Source organism: Emys orbicularis, chromosome 20 (assembly GCF_028017835.1).
Source record: "Emys orbicularis isolate rEmyOrb1 chromosome 20, rEmyOrb1.hap1, whole genome shotgun sequence".
Taxonomy (NCBI): domain Eukaryota; kingdom Metazoa; phylum Chordata; order Testudines; family Emydidae; genus Emys; species Emys orbicularis.
Window position 1 is genome coordinate 6,857,932 of NC_088702.1, and position 21,569 is coordinate 6,879,500.

General features: G+C 39.7%; 1 protein-coding gene across 2 annotated transcripts in view; it reads left to right on the plus strand.

The window, feature by feature from the left end:
* RPRD2 (regulation of nuclear pre-mRNA domain containing 2) overlaps positions 1 to 21,569 on the plus strand; it is a 44,381-nt gene that overhangs the window by 14,178 nt on the left and 8,634 nt on the right. For both annotated transcript variants that reach the window (XM_065420142.1, XM_065420143.1), the window contains exons 2-7: positions 2,393 to 2,522; positions 15,152 to 15,252; positions 16,696 to 16,773; positions 18,144 to 18,196; positions 19,133 to 19,259; positions 21,135 to 21,310. In XM_065420142.1, coding sequence (XP_065276214.1) covers positions 2,393 to 2,522; positions 15,152 to 15,252; positions 16,696 to 16,773; positions 18,144 to 18,196; positions 19,133 to 19,259; positions 21,135 to 21,310 — 665 coding nt within the window. The remainder of the gene's footprint in view (positions 1 to 2,392; positions 2,523 to 15,151; positions 15,253 to 16,695; positions 16,774 to 18,143; positions 18,197 to 19,132; positions 19,260 to 21,134; positions 21,311 to 21,569) is intronic.

The window sequence follows — 21,569 nt, forward strand, 5'->3', positions numbered from 1 at the left end:
CTAAAGAAATGCATTGTAGAAATGTCATTATGCAGCTCTTTTAATATGCTTCCTGAATTTGGTTCACATTTGGAGTAGCAGTAATTTTGCTAAAACGGGTTTAGTGGAGTTATGGTTATATGAAAAATAATGCTCAGAACAATAGTCTGAAAGAAGTTTACAAGTGGGGAATTTAAAAAACCCCAACATTCCGTTTGCATGTTAACAGAGTACCATTATATATGACCATGTATGACACCTTGTTGGAAGAGCATCAACAACTGAAGGAAAGGTTTCTTGAAGCTACTGTAGTGGGGTTCCAGTGGTTTTTAATGGGGTATATCCCGCTTCCCTCTGGAAGATGTTTGCTTTTTCTGCAGGAGAGGGTAGCACCTGTGCTACTGCTCTGATGCACAGTCCTTCCCTCAGTGGTACTGGTAGGAGCATAGTGAAATTAGGGCAGACCTAGTTGGAATTGTTGTATTGCTTTGGCCGGACTGTAGGGAAAGAGCTTTATATAGGTGCCCCAAAGGCATAATCATTTTCCTTTCATCAACTTTTCAAAAGTAGCAGAGGATTTATACCTCTTGTGTTTCAACACCATGCTTTTCCCATGGCCCAACAGGAGCAGCAGGATCTAGGCCTGTGTATCACTGCAGTTCTGTTGCTGGGAAAGTGCTTTGTGCACAAGCAGCAGTGCATGTATATTCCTTGGGGAAGAGGGAGGAAAGTGAGGCGGTAGTAAATGGACTAGGCACACAGAAGCAAAGCAGCAGCGGACTGGCCTGCTTGGGTCTATCAGCTTGCTCTTTGAGAGGAGGAGCTGGGAAGCCGTACACTCTACTTCTTTGGTAAGGCTGAGCTTTTCTTTGCTGTAACCACCCTGAGTTGAATGAAGGTGCAGCATAAATAGTTTCCAGAGGGTGCCATATCCATCCCTCCACAACCAGAGAAGTGCTTTGTTGTGTGACCTTTTGCGGAGGGAGTGAACGGGAAAGGAAGGTGGGGAGATTCTGGAAGCCCCTGGGAAAGAAAGAGGTGAAACAGTGAGTGGGGCTAGGGCGGTAGACGATGGTAAATTTGGATCTCATGCAATAACTCTGGCATTGAATATGTGGAAGGTGCTCACATTCTGTAGTGATGGGCTGAAGTATAAAACTCGAAATTAGATTAGTTTATACTGCTCTGTACTAATAATTGGTACTGTAGTGTGTCAGCTTGAATCAATTCAAAAATTCCATTTTTAAATCCCATATCTGTTAAAGTCCTCTTCAAATATATACTGAAAACTGAAAAAATCCTTTAATAACATTTTTATGACTTTTCACTGCTTTCTGTGGTTGGTTATAAGGATCTTTTCTTCAAGGGAGAACCTGCTATACAAGGGAAAGCATGTAAACTGATTATACACGAAGCACTCTCACTCACAAAGTGAGCAAATTGAAAAATGAGGAAAAACTAAATTTTCTTAACTATTTAAATAATTGTAGGTGTTGTTTGTAGCTATTTTGGGTGCAAAACTTTCAGATAAACAAGCTTTCCAAATTGACAATGCTCCTTTATAGTAAAGGTATGGTAACACGATTACTCTTCAGGTTAAAATCTGTCAATTATTTGTCACTTTCCTTGGTAATATTGTTATTCCAGTCACTGCACTCAGTGTGGCTATAGGCTAGCTGCCCAGCCAAAGGGACCCTATATGAGTGATTATTTTTTTTAGATATAGCAGGCTTCTTAATTACTTAATGAAATTTCTGTAAAAATATTTTTCATAACAGGGCAGCCAAAAACTGCAAGCTACAGTGCTTCTTCAAAGGCTGTAATGGCTGCATATAATGCAGATTTTCTGGGCCAAACTGGCCTTTTCTGCATCAAGATCACGTGTAGTATTTATTTTGACCTTTTACCACCCCTTGATGTCAGTAGTCTTTCTGGTCATATGGTCCCATGAGCTGAGTAAAGATTATAAAAGTTACAAGAAGTCAGTGACCCTTTGCTATTTATTTAGGTTCCTTATATGGCCAACTTTAGACTAGAGACTTGGTACTTGTAGGGAGAATGCTTTCACTTAGTTGCACCTTTCATGCAAGGATTTTGAACCAATTCCCAAAATGAAGTTTCACAACATACCTGAGCTAAATTAGTATTGTACGTAATTTTCAGATGAGGAAATGGAGACACTGAAGTGATTGCCCAAAGTCACACAGCAAATCTTTGTCAGAGCGATGCATAGAATTGGGGTGTCCTGACTTCCAGTCCCCTGTTTTAACTCCTAGTCCTGTCTTGTTACCGTTGCACCATTAATAGAAATATTGCTGAAAAAATCATCACATATTTATAAAACTTCATCAGAAATGCTAATGGTACTCTTTGCTTTGGAGTAAAACTGAATTTCTTTTCATTTTGTCTTTAGCTGCTTTTCCTCATCGATTGAATCTGTTTTACCTGGCCAATGATGTCATACAGAACTGTAAAAGAAAAAATGCAATTGTATTTCGGGATACATTTGCAGAAGTGCTTCCTGAAGCAGCTGCTTTAGTTAAGTAAGTGATATGTTTTTTGTTTGTGGGTTAATAGCTTAAAAATGTGAATTTACTTGTGATTGCCCTAACAGATCAAGCTATATAGAAGTGTTAGAAATATTTCAAAGGTGTTTCCTTATTTACTCAATGAATTGTCCCACCTTTTAAGATTATTAATGCACACATCGGTGCATTCACATTTGCAAAAAACAGAATCTCTTGCTTTTAGAACATTGTTTTTATTGGTAAAAAAAAATCTTCTGCTGGAGAGGACATAAACACAACTATGCCAGTTGAGGATCTTGATATGGGAGGGGAATAGAAGGGAGTGTATATTTGGCTTTATGGAAGTTTTTAAACTGTGAAATGTTTTTTAATGATATGAAGTGTCTGACTGGAAACATGGTGAAGTGAAACATGAAGAAATTATCTGTAAAGCACCTAATATTCTGTACGCACTATGTAAATAAGGTATAATTTGAGGGCTTTGATTTGTCTGACAAGGTTACTTCTTTATGATCCCTTCTCTGTTTTTAAGAACATGCTTTCTTAAAAAAAACAAAAATGTTGTGAAGAAAGACTGATAGGGTTTTTTTGTTGTTGTTAGCGTCATATTAATTACAACACTTTTTCTTATTTTGCCTTCTGTCGCCTTGATTTCTGCTCTTCACCTCCTTATTTTCACATTTTTTATCTTAACCTATATATGCTACTGTACTTAAAGTGTTCTTAAGGGTTTAAGTCTTTCATAGAATCATAGAAATGTAGGCCTGGAAGGGACCTCAAGAGGTCAATTTAGTCTACCCCCTCATGTTGAGACAGGTTCATGGATACCTAGACCATCCGTGACAGATGTTTGCTTAATCTCTTCTGAAAAACCTCCAGTGCGGGCGATTCCAAAACTAGAACCCTGCAAGTGTGTGAATATCCGCTTTATATCCACGCACCATTTTTGTGGATTGAATGCGGATACAAATTTTGTATCCATGCGGGGCTCTATCCATAATCTCCCTTGGTAACCTATTCCAGTATTTAACTATCCTTACAGTTAGAAAGATTTTTCTAAATCTTCCTTGCTGGAGATTAAGTGGATTGCTTCTTGTCTTACCTTCAATGGACATGGGGAACAATTATCCTCTTCGTAACAGCCCTTAACATATTTGATGATTATTGTCAGGTGTGTTTCTCTCCTCTCCCCTCCCCCCCCCCGGTCTTCTTTCCTCAGGACTAAATATGCCCAGGTTTTTTAACCTTTCCTCATAAAGTGAGGTTTTCTAAACTTTCCATGATTTTTGTTGCTCGCCTCTGGACTCTCTCCAGCGTATTCACATCTTTCTTAAAGTGGGGTGCCCAAAGCAGGACACCATACTCCAGCTAAGGTCTCACCAGTGCAGAGTAGAGTGGAACAATTACCTCCTGTGTCTTACAGAACACACTGCTATTAATGCACCCCAGAATGTGTCTTTTTCACAACTGCGTCATATTATTGTCTCATATTCAGTTTTTGATCCAGTATAACCCCAGATCCTTTTCTGTAGTATTGCTGCCTAGCCAGTTATTCCTCATTTTGTATTTGTACATTTGATTTTTTTGTCCTTCCTAAATATAATTCTTTGCATTTGTGTTTATAGAATTTCATCTTGTTGACTTCAGACCAATTTGTCAAGGTCGTTTTGAATTCTAATCCTGTTCTCCAAAGTGTTTGCAACCCCTCCCCTCTTGGTGTCCTCCACGTATTTTATAAGCATACTGTCCAATCCATGTCTTTAATGAAAATATATAATAGTACTGAACCCAGGACAGACCCCACTAGATTTGTTGGCCCAGTTTGACAGTAAATCATTGAGAGTTGCACTTTGAGAGTGGTTTTGCAACCATTTGTGCACCTGCTTCATCTATACAAGGTGGAAACTTTCTAAGGCGTCTGATCATATTTTCATTTGTTGCTTGACACCCTAATTGCTGGGCTGGACTGTAATTTCACTTCAGGATCAAGCAGAAGGGCTGTGAAGCAGGCAATGCCTATTCATTCACAAATACTAATGTAAACGGATCTTTGTTTCTTGAGATTAGATGTACTCCTGCTGCTCATTCCACAAGTGAAGTGCTAACCGTTTTGTGGCAGCTCAATAATTTTCACAGAAAGATAGAGCCTTTAGAGTTGTTTTAACTTTTATTGGAGAGTTTCCATCTTGCTTTTAACTGCATCTTTTCATTAGTGTTTTATTTAATGGTACTCTATCTCTGTGAAGAAGCAAAGAAGTGCTGTCCTCATTTTTACACATGTGAAAAGAAGTAAAGTGAGCGTAAGTGACTCGAATGCCAAGATCATTCCAGATATCTGTTGTAGAGGCAAGAATAGCACTTGACCTCTCTGCTGCCAGTCCTGTGCCTTAACCACAAGACTATCCTTTCTCCAGAGTGCCTTTCAGTTATGTTATAAACCCAAATGCTACGATTTTATGACTTAAAAAACATGACCAAGCTTTGAGGATATATTTGTGGTGCATTCACTTTGCGGAATGTGTTTTTAATCCACTTTTTTCTATTATAGCAGAGCACTAGCTTTCCACTTAGATGGACTATCCTAAATGTTCTAAAATCCATATGCTGACTTGAATTATCTTGAAATTTGTTCTGCCTCAGGAGTGTTTGGTAGTGGTAGTGATCCAAATTTGAGCTCATCCAAGCAAGGGGGTTCCAAGATACAGCCCCCCCCCCCCCCATAGCATTTTACAAAATCATCTTGTTCAGACATTTGTGTGCGCGCACAACTTTGGTGCACGCTCTGGCTCTAATCTCCTCCAAACTGATCTCAGTTGCTCAGGATTTATATCAGCTAGTGCACGGCTCCCACTGTCCCTTAGAAATATTGAAACAGTTGTTCAGGGTTAAGTTAGGTACACCAGGTCAGCACATGCCTAAAAAAGTGAAATGAGTCTGTGCAGCAAGATTAGGGGTCTGTTGACGAAAACGGGTTTCCAGGCAGCCTGTTGTAAAAGTAGCTGGGTGACATGCTGTGCTCCCTGAACCTGAGCTGTACCCCTGCACTATGAGTATGAGCTCTACCCGGGGCAGTTTCCAGAGAGTGTCTTATGCACATTCTTTGCTCTCTGTCTGCGTTCTGCGGGGGCAACTTTTGGCACATTTTTGTCTTGAGACCAAAGATTCTGGTTTGAGTGATATTTTAAAGTGCTCTAATATCTCAGCCTGCAAGAGGATATTAATTTATAAGTATTGGCAAGGAAATTAGCATTAAATAGAGGGAAGATAGACTCTAGAAAGCATTTAGGATACCATGATCTTGTTTCCTGAACAGTGGGACTGCGTGAGATCAAAGGGAAGCTAGGTGCTGCGTCATTTGGTCAAGGAGTTCCTGAACACAGCTCCTCCAGCATGGGCTGCTAGGGAATATGGGAGGGGGGTCAGATTAATGTTGCGGAGGGAGCAGTGCAAGGGGTGTGGTGATTGTGTGTGCAAGGAGAGGCTGGGGGAACTAGGGGATGAAGATGGGACATTTGGAGCTGTGGCAAGGGGAGGAGGATAAATGGGAATGTGGGGGCTTGGGAGGTGGGAGGCTGAGAGAGGGGCAACCTGCAGGTGGATCACTGCAGAAGTCAGGGGACTGTCAGCCCCACATTCTTCCCATCCCATTTGAAGCTACCCTGCTCCCCCAGGCTGGGTTGAGTGGTGGTGGGAGATTCATAGCCCCATCTCTCTGTGGCTGGGGGCTGGCGAGGGATGTGCCTCAAACAAAAGTGGGGGATGTGGCAGCAGGGACCCCCAGCCCTTGGGCGGATAGCCCCCCTCCCTCCTTTGCATGAGCAAGGATCTCAGGAGGGTCCTGCTTCCTGGGGAGGTCTGAGCCCTTCTCCGTGCCCGAAGGTAAGCCGGGATCTGGGGAGCGAGGTCCTTGCCTTCCTATGTGTGGATCTGGGATCGGGGGACCCTGCCCCCTATGAGAGTCAATTTATCCGGAGCCCTTCCTCTCCTGGCAAGGTCTTAACCCCTCTTCCTACCCCCTATGTGTGAGCCTGGATACTACATGCCCAAGGTAGAGGGGATAAGAACATCCACTGAGATGAATGGGGTAACTCTCACTTCTCTGAGCTATTGTTTCAAGCTGTATTCACCTCCATGTATTCACCATTCTGTCAATGGAGTAATCATTACCAAGGAGGCAGTGGATGGGGAGAGGTGAGCTGTTGTTGAGGGGGGGAGAGAGAACAGAGATATTATTAAAAAACAAAACCCAAGGAAATATAAAAGGTGCCTCAGGTCCTTCCCGAATGCAGAAAGTGGCTACATTTGAACCTCTGACCATCAGGGAGTATAAAGTGAAGGTATTCTCCATCCCCTATAATGCAACCTAATTTAGGGTATGTCTACAGTACAGATGCTGCACAGTGCAGCAGCGCCATAGTGGAGACACTTGCTACAGAAGGGGTTTTTCCTTCATTCTAGTTAATCCACCCCTTCAAGAGGGGACAGCTAGAGCGATGGAAGAATTCTTCTGTAAATCTATCAGTGTCTATACCGGAACTTAGGTGATCTTAACTGTGTGTCTTGGGGTGTGTGAATTTTTCACACCCCTGAACAATGTAGCTAGGTCGACCTAAGTTATAGGTGTAGACCAAGCCTTAACTCAGCCCTCTCTGAGCAATGTCCCAGTATCCCAGTAAGAGGAGTACTAGCATTCTGCACTCATGGATGCTACAAAATGCTTTGGGGACAGAGCAAATGAGCACTGTAGGATGGTATTACAGCTTCTCTTTGCTAAGGCAAATCTTGAGTTAGGTCAGGCATAGCAAACAGGAGGCCCTGCATGGGGCCTGCACTTAAACACTGAACCTATTCCACACATTCCACTTCAGACTTACTAAATGTTACTACCCCTTCACCCTTACCTTGAGGATTCGTTCTGAAGCAGCTCCTTCATTTGTCCCTCATTTAGCCATGGAGACCACTGTCATGTCTCCCACCAGCCTGGTGACAATCCCCGGGCAAGAAGACACCCTTGTGCAGTGCTACAGACACAGCCTACAAAATTATGTGCAGAAATGAGGCATACTTATTCTCTCAAGGTAACATGCAACTCTCCATGTTGCAGCCACAGCTCTGCCAAACTGCTTCAGCTAATCCCCCCACTGTTCAATACAGCTACACCTAATAAAGTGGGTGCAGCTGGAGTGCATGCGTATAAATGCTGGAATTCAAATCTGTGGAAAACAAACAATTGCATGTTCTCTTAGTCCTTCCTCATACTGCAGGTTTTTTTGTATATTCATAGATTTTTAAGTCCAGAAGGGTCCATTATGTGATCTAATCTAACCTCCTGTGTAACACGGGTTGGAGAATTTCATTTAGTTACTCCTGTATTGAGCCTAATAGCTTGTAATAGATTAAAGCATCTTCCAGTAAACCATCCAGTCTTGATTTGAAGACATCAAGAGATGGAGAATCCATCACTTCCATTGGTAATTTGATAACCTTTTCATCACTTACTGAAGCATTCCCAGTGGTTATTGCCAGCTCTCGGGGCAGTTAAGATTGCGTTGCAGGGTTAGCATGTACCATAACTTTATATTTTCTGGGTTTTAGAGGTTTAAGTTTACCGACTTTCCACATTTTGGAAGGATATGAGGCACCAGTAGGTTACCTTAATTCTGCATAAAAAATGATTTTTTGGACATGTAACTTTAGTATTGATGGGTTTTTTTTATGATAGAAATGTATGTATTTACCAGCCCAGGCACAAACTCTACTCTCCCACCTATACCACGATAATAATTAGTTATATTTTAATCATCTGTCAAAAACGTTATTCACTCCAGGCAATTGGATGAGTAAAACTTTCAACAGACAGATGTACCTGACTTTGTGGCAGTATAGAATTGTCAGAAATGATATTTTCTTCCAATAGGACACAAGTGTTATAGACTCAGAGCTTCAGAGGGACACAGTGGGTGAGGTGATATCTTTTACTGCATGAACTTCTATTGGTGAGAGAGACAAGCTTTTGAGCTACACAGAGCTCTTCAGGTCTGGGAAAGGTACTTCCAGTGTCACAGCAAAACACAAGATGGAACAGATCGTTTAGCATAAAAGTTAGCACATTGTAAAGGACAGTTCAAAGTAGAGGCCTGTTAAAACCCCATAGTTCCATTAACACGCACAGTCAGGACAAAAAAAGAGGGTTAGTGGGTTACAGATTGTTGTTATAAGCTATAAATCCAGTGTCTGTTCAATAAATGATTTTTAGTGTCTAGCAGAGTAATGAATTTAAGCTCCCAAGCTCGTCTTTTGAAGTGTCGTGCAGATTTCCTTTGAGGATGAGGACTGGTAGATCAGATATAGAATGGTTGCTTTGTGAAAAGTGTTCACCCACAGGTGATAGTGTTTTTGTCTTTTATCGTCTTCCTGTGTGAGTTCATTCGAGAGCGTAATGAATGTCTGGTCACACCCACATAATTGTTATTGGGGCCTGTGATAGGCATGTGTAGGATCCATGGATCTTGAAAGGTGTCCTGTAGGGGGTTCTGATCATTGTAGCAGTGGCATAGTGTGTCCATGTCCCTTACATTTATGCTGTTCCTACAACTCTGTTGGCTCTGAATGTTAGTTTCCTGTGATCAAAAATAGTAAACTAATTTCATATTTCAATAATGCAGTGTTTAACTTCAAGTCCAATTTTACAGCTTTAACATATGTTGTATAGCAGAAGAGCCCCAAAGAAAAATGAAAATGCAATAAAATAGATGCTATTTAAGTTCTGCATCATAAAATGTATCTGTATTAAACACTTAGTATTTGTTGATAGCATGAAACGCTCAGCCATTTAAAATTGGCACTTGGCCAGATGGTACAAGCTTAACCCTATTTATCCTTCGAGTAATCTTGTATTCAGTTAAGTGTAGCACCTTTTAGACCTGTCAGTTGCAGAATCTACATGTAACGAAGTAGTTCTTAAAGAGTGTGGTTATAAAAATAGTAGCACCATAAGCTATTGCATGTGTCTTCAGGGCAGAGTGGAAACTACCAGATGGCTAATGATTAAGCACAACATGAGTTTGGGGACAGATCATAGTTAGGCTACTAATTCTCTTATAGATAAATGTAGCAGGCCACAAGGGGACGATGAAACTAACAAAAATATTCATATACATCAACACTAAGGAAAATATTGAACTTCCAGGAACACTAATTACATAAGAACATGAGGAAAAACATATGGAAATTAATAAAAGATGGGGGGGAAAGACCCATAAAACCATCTACAAAGGCAGTATCTAAATTAGGGAAATCAATTCACTCCTCACTACTTCCATCCTCTCCCAGTGCTGTATGGCAGGGTAACTTGGTTTGTCCGCTCCTTAATTTACCTATCTTGGGGTATGTCTATACTGCAATAAAAGACCTGCAACTGACCTGAGTCAACTGACTCAAACTTGTGGGACTCAGGTTGCGGATCTAAAAATTACAGTGTAGATTCCTGGGCTGGAGCCTGGGCTCTGAGACCCCGTAAGAGGGGAGAGTCTCAGTCCAGGATTCAGCCCGAGCCTGAACGTCTACACTGCTGTAGTCAGTTGAAGTGTGCTCTGAGACTTCATGCTGCGTTTTTTTATTGCAGTGTAGATGTATGCTTGGGGATGTCTACACAGCAAAGAAAAACCCGTGGCTGGCCTGTGCCAGCTGATTTGAGCTGTGTGGCTGTTTTACTGGTGTGTAGACTTCTGGGCTCAGGCTGGAGTCCAAGCTCTGGGACCATGGAAGCCTGAGCCTAGAAGCCTACACAGCAGTGAAACAACCCCACAGCCCAAGCCTGAGTTTGCTGGCACAGGCCAGCCACAGGTTTGTCTTTGCTGTGTTGACATACCCTTGGAGACCTTTCCTCCATCTCTTGTATTTGGAAGAATGCAATTCTGTCTTTCTAGGTTTGATGAGTGATGAGATTCAACATATCACTCTACAAAGATTTCTTTAGACTTCCAAGCCCCCAAGCACAATCCCGTCATAACCTCTCAAACTGTAAAGCAGCACTACCTTTCTCAAACTGAGTCTGTTTCCAACCAGCTTCTCCCTGTCAGTTTAATACCCATCAAAAGATACTGAAAATGCATCATCCCATTACCTGAGGAACTTCCCACGATCACTAAGTTACAATGTCCAAGGGCGGTAAGTTAACTTTTACTCCTGTTCAGTTGAATAGACTGTGTCTATTCCTTTCGCCAGAGTTTTGCCTGGCAGAGTATCTTAAAATATGAGGTGGGTTGACTTCTGTAATGAGTGTAGGATTTAACCCACTTACAATGAGCTTTGAGAGATGCTGTGGTGCGAAGTGCCTCTAAGGTTCCTTTGATATTAGTTTGTACTTCCAATTAGACAGTTTATTATTCTCGTCTCTCAAATTCTCTAGGGTAATTGCTTTTACGTAGGTGCTGAGCAGGCCTTAGGTTCCTATGCCTCCACTTGAGGTTTCTTACTGTTTTGTCATTGGAGCCTGTGTACGTGATCTTTAATTAAGGTTACTTTGAAAGGAATAGTACTCCCTGTAGTGGCTAATGACTGATGACTAGGTGCTACTACTTGTTTTTCTTTTCCCCATGTTGTTTCTGGAACTCCTTGTTTATCCCTGCATTTTTGTATTGATTCAAGGAATTGTGGGGCATGGGGAGGGATTTTTATTTCTGGCTGTGTTGTTTCAAGTTTGTCTGTATATAGCCCTAGAGAGTGCTGTCTAGTCCCAGCCCGCACCACAGCTTCAGGATGGATCTTGAGAAACCATTAACATTTAAAGGAAATTCCTGTTTTTCTCTCTGGTGTAGAGAATTTGCAGAAAATAAATCTCAGTATTGTTTGTTAGAGCAATCTTATACCTTTTACATGGCTTCAGGCTCCCAATTCTTGTCCCTCCTGTGCTCACAGAGGAGGGCACAGACCTAAAACTTCTTATGGCCTTGACAAATCTGTGACTTTATTTTTGTTAAATGTTAACATTGGATTCCTGGCCAGGTTAAGCCAGATCACTTTGAGTCAATTGATAGTTCTTGATATCAATGTGGAATTTGTCTCAATGTGGAATTTGTCACAATGTCATTGTTGAAGAAGCAGAGTCGATATATTGAGCCATCTCTAATAAGTTTTGTCTGAAGTGTTATTGCTGCTAAAAACGGTATTCTCGCGAAAGCTGAAAATAATTTAAAGAAATCACTGCTCATGAATCTGAGAAAAAAGTGAAGTTCTTTTTGTCTTTCAAAACCTGCTTAAAACGCCTCCTGTATATTTTCAGTCAGCTATTCAATAAAATTAAGATAATCTCAGGTGCTTTTCCTTAAAGTGCAAATTCTGTCAGCATTGACCACCTTCCTCCTATCTCAGTTTGGTCACTTAAGTTTAAGGCTTAAAAAAAATTACTCAGTACTTTAGCCAGAAGACTCAGGGCTTGTCTACGTTACCCGCAGGATCCACGGGCAGCGATCGATCCGGGGGGGGGGGGGGGGGGTCAATTTATTGCGTCTAGTCTAGACGCGATAAATTGACCGCAGAGCGCTCTCCCGTTGACTCCGGTACTCCACCAGGGCAAGAGGCGCAGGTGGCGTTGACGGGGGAGTGTCAGCTGTTGAGTCACCGCGGTGAGTAAGATCTAAGTATGTCGACTTCAGCTACGTTATTCAAGTAGCGGAAGTTGCGTAACTTAGGCCTGGTCCACACTAACCCCCCACTTCGGACTAAGATACGCAAATTCAGCTACGTTAATAACGTAGCTGAATTCGAAGTACCTTAGTCCGAACTTACCGCGGGTCTAGACGCGGCAGGCAGGCTCCCCCGTCGATGCCGCGTACTCCTCTCGCCAAGCTGGAGTACCGGCGTCGACGGCGAGCACTTCCGGGATTGATTTATCGCGTCTAGACAAGACGCGATAAATCGATCCCAGAAGATCGATTGCCTGCCGCTGAACCAGGAAGTAAGTGTAGACGTACCCTTAGATCAATCTCTTTCTTCCCCACCCCCACCCCCCACTCGGTGTAGACCAGGCCTTAGCCTACTAGCCTTAGAGAAAAATGCCTAAGCCTCCAAGCCATCTCTACTGTCATTGAAGGAAACATAACAGCTATGTGCTGTGTTTGTGTGCTGTATTTAATTGTAACATAGTTTATTTAATACATTTCTAAAAATGTAATTTACTCTACCTGTCTTTTGTGTTCCCTTCTTTCCCTTCCTACCTTCACTCTACTCTTTCCATCAATAGATACTGGTGTAGCCTTTCTTCAGTTATTTAAAGGGCCTGTTTTCTGTCTTTCTCCCCCCCCCCCCCCCCCCCGCCTATCTTTCTCTTTGCCTAAGACTAAGTAGTTATTCCTTAACTCCCTCCCTGTATTTTGTCTGTCACCCATCCATGCCCATCTCCTAGAAAAATTTACCAAATACAATAGCCGGATGATTAAACTGAAGGGCTCTAGTGTCCAAGCCAATCCTCTCTCCCTCCAAAACTGCTGGGAAAGAAGAGACTGCTTGGAGTATTTCTGTGACCTCTGACTAATAAGGTGTCTGAAATTTGAAGCCTACTCCTCCAGCTCTCTTGCTGCTGGAAAGGAGAAGATGCATTTCTTCTTTGTCTTCTTCTCCCCTTTCCCTCCGGAACTCCTCTAGCTTTTGCAAATGTGCTGGTGTGAATCTTTGTTAATCTGTCCCTCACCAGCCTTTGTATTTTAGTTCCTTCTTCCTAGTTAACAGCTCCAGTGCCTAAATATATTTACGCAGCTGCTCTAAACTCCCGCAAACAGCAGCAGAAAGAAATTTAGCCAATACTTGACAATTTCACTGTGGCCCACAGTTTTGGAAAGCCTCTGTGAAACAGTTAATGTCAGTCTGCTTGCAATTTGGGAAGGCCTGAGCAATGGCAGAGGCCTTGGAGGTGTCTGTCTACTGATTTAGATAAATATTTTGTTCACATTTGGAAAGTTGTCTTTTCAACTGTAAAGGCCACAAAACTTAATTTGAAGAGAGAGCGCGCTGTTCTGCAGAAGTTGGTGGTACTCAGCTGTGATAGGTTTCCACTCACCCTGAGGGAGTAGATTTTTCAAGATCTGGATTAAGTATCAACTTCAGCCCTTGGATACTCAAATGGGGCTTTTATTGAAGTAACAGGTGCCGGGACGTGCTTTTGACAGTAGAACTTGAACCTGACTCTTAAAAAGGTGGCCTTTACATTTATGAGAACTGGGGAGGTGTCAGTTTTAAGGAACACTAAAAGCTCCCCAAAATCTAATTGTCTATTTCACAATGTCTCTTATTTTTGTTTGTTTCAATTTGCATGGTAGAATTTTCTTACAATGTATATTACAAAATACATTGAATCAAAAAGTACTTTTACATTTGACTGTATTTTTGCCCAGACTGATCTGACCATGCTGCATGTACAGGAGATACCACGAGACATCTTAAATAGCGAGAATTGTGTGAATTTAACTCAAGTGTGGTATCTGTATACTTTGAGAGTACTTATTTGTAGGTAGGCAGGTTATTTCACTTTCCTATCAATTTACCCTTGAATCAAGTTACCAAGATAAGACAGTTGGCTTGAGAAAGAATTGATCTTGTGAGATGGTGGTAAAATGTGTCTACCCACCTACATCAGTGTTCCTGATGGGTGGAACTGCAAAATCTCCAAAACTGACTGGTTCTTAGAGGCACAGAAAGGAGGATATGTGATCTGAGACTAGAGTTCTCTAGAGCAGTGTTTTTCAACCACTGTTCCGCGGCACACTAGTGTGCCGCGAGATGTTGCCTGGTGTGCCGTGGGAAAAAAATATTGCGCACTGAATAAAGTATTTTATAATTTTTCATATTTCTGTTTACTTACTATTTCATAATAAAGTAATTATAAAATACTTTCTTTGTGTTTATTTGATTCCTATTCAAGAGAATTACTTTATATATAGTCAATATAGTCACAGAGTTAAATTTTTTAACATTTTCTAATGGTGGTGTGCCTCGTGATTTTTTTCATGAAACAAGTGTGCCTTTGCCCAAAAAAAGGTTGAAAAACACTGCTCTAGAGTATAGTAGTACCAGGCCGTGCCTACATGGAGGGAATTGACTGGCATAGCTATTCCAGAATAACTATTCTGATGTAATTTAGCTATGCTGGAATAACTCCCGTGTGGACACTATTTTGGATTAAAAGTGATTTTATTCTGGAATTTTTACTCTTATTTTGTGAGCAGAGTAATTAATTATTCCATAAAAGTCACTTTTATTCCAGAATAGTGTGTCGTCATGGGGAACTATTCCATAATAGCTATATTAGGCAGTTTTCCCATGTGGACAATACCTTGTCTTGTTCAGGATAGAAATGCTAGTCTTCGATGTGCTAAACTCTTTAGCCAAAGTTCAGCACATGCATAATTTTAAGCATAAGAATAGCTCCTTTGACTTAAATGGGACTACTTATGCGTAAAGTTACCTGTGTGCTTCGGTATCTTGTTGAATTGGGGCTTACCTACAAACAGACTGACATATCTCAAAGATCTTTTAGAAATTCGCTTTTCTTTAGCACTGGGATTACACTTCTAGCATATAGCTTTCCATTGCAGAACAATGGAAAATTATACAGCTAAAACACTAATATTTTATGCCCTTCTTTTCAGGGATCCATCAGTCTCTAAATCTATAGAAAGAATCTTTAAAATCTGGGAAGACAGAAATGTATACCCTGAAGAAACTATTGTGGCACTAAAAGAAGCTTTAAGTAAGTCCTTTATCTTTTGCCTTTCTTAACATATAAGCTAATTTAGTATGTGCTTGTAGTAGTTGTAGTCTGAAGTCAATAAAATAAAACATTCATTAATCACTGTTTAAATGCATTCATTGCTCTTTCTGCATTTGCAGGAATTAATAAAAAGGAAAGCTAGTAAGTTAATATGAATGAGCTTTGCGATAATTATTTGTTGGACAATTCTTCCATTTAAATAAAGCCAATATTAAATCCCTTTAATTTTTAGCTATAGTGTAAATTGCAATTGTACTAGTTGATAGAAAATTTATATTATGTTTAAGGTGACTTCATCCTAAAGGAGTTCTGAGCATCATGCCTAAACCTCTTCCCTTTACCTTGAGGTTTTGGGACATTCCGACTTTACATCTACAACTTCAGTTGATACTAAGATTCCATCTGAGAAGAACAGGGCAGAGTAAAAATAATCTCTTCAATTTTCTCTCTGTAGATTATAGTAATAAGGTTGAATGTTGTTGGTAAAATATCTACCATATTTGAAAAAAATATGAAAACACCAATTAGAGAGTAGAATAGTTTAAAAGTCCTCAGACACTCATGTAAATATATTTTTTAAAAATCCTGAGATTCCAAATATTAACTGAAAGCAGTATGCACATTAAAACTAAATAATGGAAAATCTGTTCTTTCTGATGGTGAAGGAGATGAATGCATGATTCTATTTTCCCTGATTACGTTATTGACAGTTAAAACCGCTTTTCTGTTGCTGGTTTAGAGGTGGCTTTGTGTGATTGTGGGTCAGTAATTGTTACTTGAGAAATACAAAACACTGTACTTGCTTCTTGGCGAATGAAAAGACTTTCAGTTAAACATTACAAATCTATAAAAGTGAAATCTATATGTGTGTTCTGTTAATGATTTGGAATCTCATACAGCTTTTGTAATTTAGAAAAAAATTCAGCTCACTTCTAAATTTGATTTAATAAATATTTCTTATTACACTGTTTCACAAGAAACTTTTCAGTTGGATGCATATCTTTTTAATTTAGACTTTGGGTAAGTAAATGCTCATTTAAACTACTAAACAACATACCTTACTATTTCTCTTGAAATGTGTTGTGTTTTCCTATTTGATTTTTTTGGGCCAGTCATAAATAAGTCATTGTCTAAGAGTTTAAAGAGCAAATTATGTCAATCTCTGTGATTGTTGAATCCTCTGTTCTTTTAAAGGCGAACAGAAACTTGCTTTAAAAATAGAATGACCGTCATAGAACTTGCTGTATTCCTGAGTAAACGTAGTTTGTCTTGGGCATTCAACAGCTCATCTAGGAAAATTGGTTTGTGGATTTTAAAACAAATTTCTGTTAATCTTTTACCATGCAACCATATGACACCAAAACCAGAGACCTTTAAAGGAATCCCATAATGCCAGACTGCAAAAAATGAAATGTTTTCCAGGTACCACTTTCAAAACTCAGAAGCAGCTGAAAGAAACTCTGAACAAACAACCGAATAAGCCGTGGAAGAAATCTCAAAGTAAGGAAACAATATGAACTATGTGAACTAATATTAAAAATGCCTTCTTGAGGAACAGAAGAAAGACTAGTGCAAAACTGGCAAAGTACCTGGCCGAAAGTATGAGCAAGCATGTGTCTTCCAGACTTGTGAAGTTCCTTACTGACATGTGTAAAACACCAAGGAGTTGCTGCTAGAAAATCACTTTTTAAGGAATGAAATGTGAATAAAATTTTAAAAGAGCAAAAGTTATGAACGGTAGAGAAAAGATCTGGTGGAACTTCTTGGAAACTGGCGTTAGAATATTCAGAGATGAAGAGAAGACAGACATAATAACCATGTACATTGGCAACAGTGAAACATGGACATTCCCTTCAAGTTCAGGAATACATCTTCGACAGCAAACTAGATTATAGGATAAATGGAATACTTACAGTGAGGCAGTGCAGTTAATGAATCATTCAAAACTATCAGGAGTACAGCTTGCTAGCTGGAACCACATTTATAATGTATCAGTCTCTAACCTTGCAATAACTGTACTATGGAGAATCCTTGAGTTGGCAAGAAAGCAAGATGATGGAACATTAGATGTAAAACTTGGCACATGCCACTCTGTGTGAATGCTGGGACAACTGGGACTAGGAGGACAATAAAAGGGGACAAGAGAGTTGGAATCTTAGATTACCAGAAAGAATTTGGCCACAAGATATGTATGGAAAATCATTTTCTAGAACAAAATTGGACAAGGGAGTTAGCGGTTTTTATGTGATCATCTTATTGTACATTTCTTTGCTATTTTTTAGTAACAAATGGAGTTAGATCTCATTTTTTTCTCCTCTGTTTCTCAATCTCTAAATGAGATATTAGAACATAATTGTAAGGGCAGGGAAATCTTTAGGAGGGAGATGGGTTAGTCCAAGTAAAGGAGTAAGTGATCTATCATCCCAAGGAAATACTAAACTCAGAGGGTCAGTTCTCTGTGTCTAGAGGTCAGGAACTCTTCAGAGAATTATAAACTAGCACTCAAGGTTAGTGGATGAACCATTACAAGAACATTTATATACAATAGATCTGGAAAAGTTTTTCACAGTAACTGTTTATGTAGTGCATATATAATACAGGAACTCTACAGTCTAACTTGTTGGCTTCTGAATCATAGCTCTGTGCTTTCTAATGTGTCTGAAAGGCAGATAGATGTCACTCAGTGTTCTGTGTGGTGGGGGAAATCCAATGAAATGCATCCTGTGTATGTTTTGCATAGAAATGTGTTAAAAGGTTTTTGAAATAAAACAGTCTTTTCTGAATTTTGCTTGCAGTCAGTACTGAGTGTTTGTTGTACTTAATCTTTGTAATTGATATCTTAATTTCTTTACACATTTTTATACCAACAGCATCCACAAATCCAAAAGTTGCTCTAAAGTCGAAGATTGTTGCTGAATTCAGAGTAAGTTTAGCAAGTGAAAACCTCTTTTGCATTAACCTCTGTCCTTGGACCGTAGTTATGTTGACTAGTTTGTTTATATCCAAGAGTCATCGGGGCTTGTGTTGAAGCTGTGGCCCTCAGTGTTGATTTGTTCGTTATTGTATAGTGCCCACAGTGCCCTGAGGCTGCAAGCTCTGCAGGCGTGCAGCCTGTTCTGTAAAGCATCATGTAGGCTGGTGCTATTTAAAAACAGGGCATGGAAATAGAGCTAGGGACTGGAGGTAGTTAGTAAAGGCAATTAATACTTCCATACCATTTAGAATTATCTGCTGCAAGAAAGCAGTTTGCCTTCTTGCTAAGAGTGAACTGCTGTAGCTTTTGTAGCCAATGAGTATGATTATATGATTGCCCATTGTTTTAATGTGTGTTTAAATATAGAAACACTTATTAGGGCCTTGTCTACACTTAAGCGTTTACTGGTAGAATTATACTTGCAACCCCCGTAGTGGAGATGCAGCTTACACCAGCAAAAGTTATTTTGCTGCTATAGCTTAAAACAGTTTCATGAATGGAATTAGCTACACTGGCAAATGGATTTTTTGCCAGTATAACTGGATTTGCACAAAGGCTTTTGTTTGTCAGTTGAGGGTGTAATTTTTCCCCCCCACACTCCTAACTGACATACCTCTGCTGGCAAATCTTTCTCCTGTTTACCAGACATAGAGTTCTGATCATCACCTTGTTCATTTCACTTCCATTTGTTATGAATTTAAACCATATGTTTCTCTGAATTAATTTATTTCAGCATCAGTGAAAAAGCATCTGCTTTGATACAGAGATAGCTTTTCAATGAAATATTTATTTCTGTTACTTAAAATCAGGTCCATGACGTTATCATTGCAAAGTTAGGGCTTCTCTTCTGCAGAATGTGATGAGGATGCTGTTCTTGTTTTTCAGCCACAATCCCTTGTTGATGAATTGTTGTTATATAAGCGTTCAGAAGACCAGATAGAACTGAAAGAGAAGCAGCTTTCCACCATGAGGGTGGATGTATGCAGCACTGAAACACTTAAATGCTTAAAAGGTACAAGTCGTGTATTCTGGCAGTCATCAAAGGAAACACAAATGTATCAGTAGTTGTAGTAATTCATGGGCTCTTTTACATCATAGGTTAGATTTCTGCCTTATTCTCTAATGAATTTCAGATTGTAGAATGCTAAATGATGTCAAAGCACAATTAACACATTTTCAGAGGTATCAGCTCCTTTTATTTAAAAAATACAGTACTGCAGTATTCTACTTCAGTGATCCCGTACATTACAGCAATATTGATACTGCAAAATTTTTAGCTGTCACTGTAGTATTTCATAAATCACAGGACAGAAATGTTTCTGATTTCAGTCATGAGCACATCAACTGCCTCCTAATGTACATAGTCTCCCAATATCTTGTTTTCATATGTAGTAGATCTTGTAATCCTTCTACAGTTGTTTTTAATTAAAAATGTAGTTCTCCCAATGCTTGTATTGAATGTTTTTATTTTTCAAATAACTTAAAGATGCACATTGTGCCCTTTCAGTCTGAAGTACAGAACTTCAGAGCACTTGTCCTGAAGATGTAGTAACAACTTCAACTCTGAGATTGAACCTGGGAGCTTGAGCACCAAAAGCACATCTCTGCTGCTTGAGCTAAAGGAGTAACTGCAGATACCTGAAGTAGGCTGCCAACCTTTGTAGTCTGGCTAGGAGAAGGGGATGGAACACTTCATCAGTTTAGTACATAGCCTGCATGGAGATAAGAGCCCTGGGCCAGATTTACAAAGGTAACAGAGGGTCCTGTGGCACCTTTAAGACTAACGGAAGTATTGGAGCATAAGCTTCCGTGGGTGAATGCCCACTTCAACAGACGCAAGTAATGGAAATTTTTCTGATGAAGTGGGCATTCACCCACGAAAGCTTATGCTCCAATACTTTCGTTAGTCTTAAAGGTGCCACAGGACCCTCTGTTGCTTTTTACAGATTCAGACTAACACGGCTACCCCTCTGATAATTTACAAAGGTATTTATTTAAGTGTCCAAAGTTGCAGATAGGCACTTAGTGAGATTTTCAGAAGTGCCCATCTGCAGCTTTAGACACCTAATACCTTTGTAAATCTGTCCCTATATGTACAACAGCTGCTGGCAAGTACAAAGTACAAACTGTAAATGACCAGGATTTGTTTGTTACTCTGTTCTGAGGATAGCCCTGTATGTGTTTCAGAATGCATGGATTTCTTAATGTGTTCAGTAGTCTGTAACTTTAACATTACAGATTTAATAATTAGCTGCTTAGTTCTTCAATAAAGCTACAATAATTTAAGATTTTGGAAGCTATGTAAACTTGATTGGAAATAATGTTACAAGGGAGTAAACAAATTTAGTTTCATTGCCCAAATGAATAGGAAGTTTCATTGTAAAATGGAATTGCTTTAAAAGTACCTGGTATCCAGTTACTGCAGCTGGATACCATAATTTGTCATAAAAATGTAGCCGCCCGTAAACATAGTCCTACCAATGTAATGGTGAAAGAAAGCTGAATAATGTTTTCTTGCCCCCTAAACAGATCAAAACTACTGACCCCAGGTGATTGGAAGAGTAGAATTTCAAAAGGCTAACTCTAGTGGCCCCACATGCATATAGAATGTGGTTTTGTTCTTTAAAAAAAAAAAAAAAAAAACAACCCACCTTAGATGTTATTACTAATCACTGGTTTACTAATCACAGACAGCTTGTTACCTTGCCTTTCCAATGACTTCATTACCAATTATTAAACTAATTATCTGCTTAAAAACCATGAAGTGCACATACCAACTTACCGTGTGTGTGTGTGAGAGAGAGAGAGAGAGAGAGAGAAGAGCGCTGTTTATTCCAGGGGAGGTAATGTGCATAATGTAATTTGTCTTTAATATTATCTCTTTCAGACAAAACAGGAGGAAAAAAGTTCTCCAAGGAATTTGAAGAAGCGAGTTCAAAGTTAGAAGAATTTGTAAATGGTTTAGACAAGCAGGTGAAAAATGGTCCCTCACTAATTGAAGTGCTTGAGAATGCTGGTATCTTTTATGAAGCACAATATAAAGAAGTCAAGGTGGTAGCAAATGTAAGTGCAAAGTTTTCCCCAATAGCAAATATCTTATTGATACAACATTACTAATAAGAGGACATAATGCAGAATACAAACTGATATGGTTGTGGATTATTAAAGTCTATTAAATCATCGAGCCATCTTAATGTTGTAATTCAGCTAATATTTGGGGATTTGTATTAATGAAGATAAACTCAGATTATTTAGTCCAGATTTCCAAAATGTCTGTCATGCAGATAATCAAAGTTTATCTGCATTTGTTAAACTCTTTACT